Genomic DNA, 8,089 nt, shown 5'->3' with positions numbered 1-8,089 from the left:
CCTACATATAAATGTCATTTACGTAGGAACCTATCATAAGAAAATAAGATCATTATAATCAGTGGCGGTGCCAATAAGGGTTAAGTGGGTTCAACTTAACCCTTATTGGAACTGCAAAACTCTGTTTAGTTTTTGACAGAAACCAAGTTAAACACAAAATATAGCAAGATAGCAGCATATGAATGCCAAGCGCTGCAGTGGTTGAAGCTAGGCCCTTTTATACCAAGGAATCATTATCATAGTCGTAACAAAATGCTCAATCCATATGGCAAATCTTTTAATATTGCTCCCTCCGTCCCTTAATATTCGACCCGTTTGACTTTTTACACTATTCACATAATTCACTTTGACTCTATTTTATTTCTAATATATGAAAATAAATGTTAGTATATAATATATTGTTGGCTTCATCTTAATATATATTTTCAAAATATTAATATTTTTATAAGTTTATAATGTGTAGTAAAAGAAATAGGTGGTCAAAGTTGTGCATTGACAAGCGTGGCCGGTCAAAACAGATCGAGTATTAAGGGACGGAGGGAGTATCATATTCTTTGGCCCGGGGGCTGTGGATACTTAATATTTTCATCAGTTTCGTGTAAGACTTATTCTCCAAATCACCATGTAAAAATGCATTCAGTTTTTAATTGCTGTGATTGCCACGTACTTACTTACTGTAGCCATTTTAGCTTACAGTAGTCCCTTAATCAGCTTCGAATTGTGCATATAATTTTTGTAGGTAAGGACAACAAGGCGCAATTATTGACTTACGTACTCTTGCTTAATTAGTTAGCCATCGAAACCTTGTTTTAGTTGTCTATCTGATCTTTTCATCAGCACATCCACTAATTAAGAAGAACAGAAATATGGAACTACGTACATACTAAAATAGTAACAAACACGTGCAAGTAACCAAGTTTTTCCTATAAATAGATACAATTTTGCTGCTTAAATTAACTAAACCATATAGTACTATACCTTCATTTACAATAACAAAAATGAAGGACATTATTGTAATATGGTTTTACACATTTTTATTATTAATGTTATCATTCATATTGTTGATACTGATGAAATTAGTGGTTGAAAAAAAGAAAAGATCAGAAAATCTTCCTCCAAGTCCACCAAGTATTCCCATAATAGGCCATTTACACCTTTTCAAGAAACCATTTCACGAAAGCATGCAGAAAATATCACAAAAATATGGCCCCATAATATCTCTAAAATGTGGAGGACGCTTAGCAATATTAGTTACCTCCCCATCTGCAGTAGAAGAATGCTTTATAAAGAATGATATCGTATTCGCCGATCGTCCTCCTCTTCTGATAGGTAAATACCTTGGCTATAACTATAACTCAATGGTCACTGCTTCGTATGGACAACATTGGCGTAACCTTCGTAAGGTAAGCTTACTAGAACTTCTCTCGAAACACCGCCTCAGTATTTCTGCTGGTATCAGGAAAGATGAAATTAAGAGAATGCTTAGTAAACTAGTGGTTGACAGTTTGAGGGTTGAAGGAGATGCAGACGGGTATGTCAAGGTTGAGCTCAAGTCATTGATTCGAGGTCTGGTACTCAATATGTTATTGAGGATTCTTGTTGGGAAAAGGTACTATGGTGGTGAAAGTGGTGTGATGGATTCAGACGAAGCTAGACAATTTACTGATATAATCAATGAGGCTCTTGATTTGTTTGTTACTTTGGATCCTGGAGATATTTTACCGATACTGAGATGGATTGACTATGGCGGATTTGTGAAGAGGAATAAACAACTGGCAAACAAGGCGGATGCATTTTTGCAAGGTCTTATTGATGAGCATAAAAGGGAGGTAACTGTACTTAACAGTACGGAAGATCAACCTATGATAAATCGTTTGCTTTCTTTGCAGAAATCGGATCCTGAACGCTACACTGACGAGACTATTAAAGGCCTTATATTTGTGAGTTTCTTTCTATCTTTTTTATCGAAAATGATAAAGGTCGCAACATGCGACCTTTAAGCCGTGTCACAATGATGACATGGCATGCTTATGTGTCATGATTAAATTGGAAACTAAAATATTTAATTTATATATCCTACTTTAAATGTTTCAAAAAAAGCTAGGAAAATCTTAATATTCTAATTTGTTTCCTTATTTATATCGACTACCTTATTAAACTGCGACACGTAAGATTGCGACAACTAAATATTGTCGCAACTTGCGACCTTTATCATCACCCCTTTTTTATTACAAAAACTTGGACGTACAAAAGATCATGTTACATGCTTCTTTCATTCAACAGATGTTGCAGAGATTAGAGTTTTACAATTCTAAGAGCAACTTCAATGGTTGTACTTAGGACTTGCTTGTAATTTGCAAAAGTCCCAAGCTACTCGCTTAACCATTGGAGTGATTTTGACAAATTAGCTTGTTTAAGCAAATTAGCCTTTAGCGTTGACAAGCTAATTTTATTTGGAAAAAAATATCCAATTAGGAGGTGATTTATAATTTAAATTAAATTAAAATTAATGTAAAAGTGGGACACATGCATTAAGGCTCCATTATATTGGACTTATTTTGACTGATCTTATATTATCTGAACTTATCTGGAAAAAAAAACTTAATTATTTTGTCTGAAATAAACTTATTTGTGTGTGAAAATGTCTGGAAAAAAACTTATTTTTGTTGAATTTATATTATCTAAACTTGTCTGAACTTATTTTGTCAAAATAAGTCGAATAAAACATAGCCTAATAACAAACTACGTAGTAGTGCAAATCATCTTTTACAAATTAGCTAGAAAGTAATTTGATTAAAAATCTTAGGTGACATGACAGACTAATTTGACAATTAACTTACCACTAGAGTTGTTCTTAACTCACAACTTTGATAATAAATTACTCCATCCGTTCTTGAATGTTAATCTGTTTTGGAATCTAAAACAATCCAACAAAAATATATTTGTCACATGAATTTCAATAGAATATAGGCCATTTTGGTAGGAGAGATAACTAATTGAGGGTTTAATGGAGATAAAAGTTTACTTGAGAGTAAACAAATGGGACTTTGTGATATTTATAAGGGTATAAATGGGATAAATATTGGACAAATAAGGAAAGATTCTAAAAGAGACTAATAAAAAAGAACTATTCAATTAAAGAAGAGGACTAACATTCAAAGACGGAGGGAGTAATATATTTAATTTTAGATAAGTAAAAAATTAAAAAAGTTGATTGCTTGAAAATTGAACCAAATTAGATCTAATAGAACTATATGTTTCATACATGATTAAAGGATAGGGTGTGAATAGAGTAAAAGTCTACATGTATACATGTATGAATCAATGCATGGTAGGCACTAGGGAGTTGATTAATTTTTCTAAGTTTCTTGATTATCTACTCCGTATTTGATTGTTACAGTGCATGCGAAATAAGATTCATTAATCATTCTTATATAATGGGAAATGTAATAAAAAAAATTATGTGTTTGTCAACGCACAACTTTAACCTGTGTGTGGTGTATGAAGTATGAACGATGGTGCGTGTAGGTTTTGCTAGTAGCTGGAACAGACACTTCTTCAACAACAATGGAGTGTGCAATGTCGGAGTTGCTGAAAAATCCAAATGCCATGAAAAAAGTAAGATACGAAATAGAAGCTAAAATTGGAAAAGATAATTTGGTGGATGAGTCGGATCTTCCAAAACTAGAATACCTTGAAAACGTCATCTTAGAGACACTAAGGATGTTCCCTCCAGTCCCATTTCTACTACCACACATGTCGTCGCAGGACTGCCAAATAGGCGGGTTTGATATCCCTCGCGATACCATTTTGCTAGTCAATGTATGGGCCATTCAACGAGATCCAATTCTGTGGGATGAACCATCAGAATTTAAGCCGGAGCGTTTTCAGATGACAAATAATAATGATGATCATTATAAGTTGCTTCCTTTTGGTGTTGGAAGGAGGGCTTGTCCCGGGACGATTATGGGTAAACGGATGGTGGGTTGTGTGTTAGGATCATTGATTCAATGCTTCGATTGGAAACAGGTCAATGACGATCCCATGTTCAAACCAAGACGTACTGTTCTTTGAGGGACAAAATAAACTTTTATCGTAACATCATTTCCTTAATTTGTGTAAATGTTCAAATTATAATTACAACTTGCATCACAGTGGCTGCCATTTTCATCCACCGGTGGATGCAATGTAATTTCATAATATAGTGTCTCTTCTCCTCAAATCGATATTTCTCTTAAATCATCCCAAAATTGATACATGTAAAAAGTACAATTTCGGAAAGGTAATTCTGCCTGAGTTTTATAGGCTATTTAGAGGAGTTGATGGATTTTATTTCTTCACCAACACACTTAGAGTAATACCCTCGTCCAAAAAGAGGAAATTACGGAAATGAGATAACCGCCATAGAATCTAAAGAAGGGAAACTTCAAAAGATCATGGAAAAATACCATTAAGCACTACTTCATCTGGCTCTGGAGGAAGTGGTAACAATAATGATGGGTCAGAGTCAACAAGTGACTCTTAGATGATCATCAAATATCATCTAAGCGAAGGAGGATAGACTCTGGGGCCTTCTCAAAGGAAGTCAGTTCTGGCGAATAATCGGACGCTGAACCGAATCTCTGATCATCAGAAGACGAGGAAGAAGGCATCCCTTCATCTCGTAACCCAATCCATACTCAAGCCTACAAGTGTGTTGATCCAGTCATGTTTATGGATGACCGGCCAGACGAAGATGATTATGCTAAAGTAGTAGTTATTTGGTAGTGACCAAGATGTCTAATCAAAGTCATCTATCCAAGTCACATCTTTTGGTACAACGGTGGTCCAAAAGTAGGTTCAATTCATATTTATATTCCCTTTTTAGTTAATATTTTCTTGTACATAAATATATTTTGGGGTACATGCCTTATAGATATTTTGGTACATTACATAACATGTAAATCGTAACATTTTTATGTAATCCATGTTTATGTAAATTAATTTTCATATTATCAAATGAAAATCTTATTATCTAAAACAACATGAAATAAAAACAAGGAGAATAAATATATCGAATCTTTCAGCCTCCATCATTAAATTAACCCGCTACAGAAACGAAACTTCATTAATTCAACCAATAAATGAAAATGCAAGTTTATATTTCTCAAATCTCTAACAGCACAGAGAGGATTTCAAACAGGGTGACAGTCCACTTTCGAAGTGACCTTGGATAAAACAACTGCCCATTCCATCCCTCTATAAATAAGAAAAAGGTCTGATCAAGAACACACCCATTCGTAGAGCGTAAAAAATAAAATCAATCGCTTATCTCTTCTCACCCCTCCTCCACTTTTTATCAAACAACAATTAAGATGGAGTACTTTGAGTTAAAAGTTGACGAATATTTCGACTTCAGCGTTGAAGGCGACGAATATCCCGACATATGTGAATATCATCTGAAGGAAATAATGCCCTTGGTCCAAGTATGCATTCAATGCTAAGTCTAATAAATGCGGTTCAGTATTAATTAATTATGCAAGTTAATAATTCAGTGAGATCAAGTGAGCTGTATGCCTAGCTAGAGGCCGCTCTTTTGCTTTCTTGGGTCATTAGCTAGGTCGCTTCAGTTCAAGTGGAATTAATAAATATTAATCCACAACTTACTCTTGACTGAACCCGTAGGGTCACACAAATAGTACGTGAACGGATCAAGTATTTAAGTGAATTAAATACTCTATTTATGAACATTCGGAAACGACGGATCTCGGTTCCAGTGGGAGCTAAAATCGTCAAAAGGCAAAATATAGAATGATCCGGAAATGATGATATTGTCGGAAACGAAAATATGGATAATGAAGGAAATATAAATATTATCCAAGTCGTAGATGTTGCGGGAAACGGAAACATGATACCTATCGGAAAATATTATCGGAAATAGAAATATTGTCGAAATCGGAAATATTGCCGGAAACGGAAATGTTACCGGAATCGGAGATATTGTCGGAATCGGAAATATTAAATATTTGTTCGAATCTGAAATAAATTCCGGAATCGGAAATATTAAATATTTGTTCGAATCGGAAACGAATTCCGCAATCGGAAAACGAATCGGAAGCGCGACGTACGAAACGATCGACGGACGAGCTTGCAAGACGCAAGGCCCAACACGAAGCCAGACCCAGCGCCCAGCATGCCCGCGCGCCGCCGAGAAAGCAGAGCAAGCAGCAGCAGCAGCCAGCGCCCATGGGCCAGCGAGCAAGCAGCAAGCACTCGTGGGCTGCGAGTTGCGAGCCGCGGGCTGCTTGTCTACGGGCTGCACAACAGCGTGGGCTCAAGGGCCACGCAAGCAATCCCTTGGCCGGATAGGATTAATTCTTTGTGAAGTAATCTCGTTTTCCTAATTCTACTCAAATTGAATGTTTTTGTTAAATCTGAAACACTTAGGTGTTTGATTAAACATAAAAATCTAATGATATAATTTAACTAGATTCCTAATGGATTTAGTTATTGGAAACCTAGTAGAATTCTAACTCCGTTATTTCCACCCTATAAATATGTGGTTCGTGATCACAATTTATAAGGCAATTAATAAGTATTCTAATACATTAAGTTCAAGAGAAATTTAATATTTGCCTAACTTTATTGGGAGTTTCCCGAGTGCACATAATACCTTAGAGAATATTCTAGTTGGTTGAATCTAAGGCGGATCCGAACGTGCTGTGGACTATCTATGGAGGGGCGACATTTGGAGTCCTAAACTTGTTCTTGTTCGGTTCGGGAGCAACTAGGGAAGGCACGAATCACATTGTATGTATCCTAATTATGCTAAGTGACTATGTGGAAATTAATTTGGATTCCTGGCTTTATGGTTTTTCCGCATGAAATGTATTGTTTATATTTGTCATAACCTAACAGTGGTATCACGAGCCTGTAATTAATTCCATAATCAATTATAGTTAACATATTTAAATTTTATAAATTTGCAATGAATTAAAGGGGTGATTAATTTCGTTTTTTGTAATTAATTGCAAATTCGTGCGATTCGCAGAATTTTCGGCGGTTTAGTCAATAATGGTCGGAATCGTATAATTTTATAGTGAATTTCGCATGTAAACGGTGTTTTAAAATTTTGACTAAAATCTAAGATTTGATGCCGAAATCAGAATTCCCAAATTCGAAGCCTAACTATGACTTTTTGGAGGTTTTAGTTTTTCTGAACGCAAAATTTGTAATTTTTATGATGTTAAATTAAATATTTGCGAATCCAGTATGTAAATCTTGAACCTATGATTGACCTACTGTATATGTTTAACAATTTTAAAGCCTAATGTTGTTAATTATACAACCTAATTTGTAATTGTAATTAATTTGTTGAAATTCGAATAATTTAGAATTTGTTTTGATTTTCATAATTAATTAGCAATTTAATTAGCATCCTATGATTAAAAACCACCATAAAATTTGTTAAAATTGAAAAGTTTTAAAATCTATGACCTAGATTTGAATCCATAAAAATAAATGTAATCGGAAATTAATTTGAATAATAAATTTTCGATTTTTGACCAAATTTAATGAAATTAATATGATTTATTAATTTTCCAATTAAATTAAAGTATAAAAATTATTAATTTTTGTAAAACCGATCACCAATATTGCACGCACGAAGCAATTGAAGCTAAATGTTACTAAGGGCTGTTGCATTGTGCGGGCATGCGACGACGAGCAAGGGAGCTCGCCGCCCATGCGGTACGTGGCAATGAGCAACGAGGCATGCGTGGCAGGCAGTAGCTGTGACGTGTGTGCCGTGTGGATGGTCGAACAAACAAAGGGCAGCGATGCATCGTACCGCTAGGCACGAGGCAAGGCAGCAACAAACCTCGCCAATTTGGATCAATTAAAGAAATACCACATTTATGTAGGGGAATACAGTTAAATACATATAACATGTGCGGAACAATCCCCAAAGCCAGGAAACATGTATAAAGCACAGATTAAGCAAACTTACATTCGAAGCGTGTTTTTCCGAGTTTAGCATCAACGAACACGAACAAAGAACTCCAATTGTCGTTCCTCTATTTGGTTCACCGACACGTTCAGATCCTCTTGA

At 35.2% G+C, this 8,089-nt stretch overlaps 1 protein-coding gene across 1 annotated transcript; it reads left to right on the top strand.

Annotated features, from left to right (window-relative positions):
- The first annotated feature begins 62 nt into the window (after positions 1-62).
- LOC110794032 (isoflavone 3'-hydroxylase-like) lies at positions 63-4,970 on the top strand. The gene is made up of 2 exons (XM_021998968.2): positions 63-1,940; positions 3,529-4,970. Exons 1-2 carry the CDS (start codon positions 999-1,001, stop codon positions 4,072-4,074), a joined length of 1,488 nt encoding a protein of 495 aa, XP_021854660.2. The 5' UTR covers positions 63-998; the 3' UTR covers positions 4,075-4,970.
- The last annotated feature ends 3,119 nt before the right edge of the window (positions 4,971-8,089 follow it).

Source organism: Spinacia oleracea, chromosome 5 (genome assembly GCF_020520425.1).
Source record: "Spinacia oleracea cultivar Varoflay chromosome 5, BTI_SOV_V1, whole genome shotgun sequence".
Classification (NCBI taxonomy): domain Eukaryota; kingdom Viridiplantae; phylum Streptophyta; class Magnoliopsida; order Caryophyllales; family Amaranthaceae; genus Spinacia; species Spinacia oleracea.
This window is presented reverse-complemented; position numbering and strand designations above follow the sequence as displayed.

Coding starts and splice junctions, on each gene's coding strand:
- LOC110794032 (XM_021998968.2), top strand. CDS start 999: ATGAAGGACATTATTGTAATATGGTTTTACACATTTTTATTATTAATG. Junction 1,941..3,528: donor CTATTAAAGGCCTTATATTT/GTGAGTTTCTTT, acceptor TGGTGCGTGTAG/GTTTTGCTAGTAGCTGGAAC.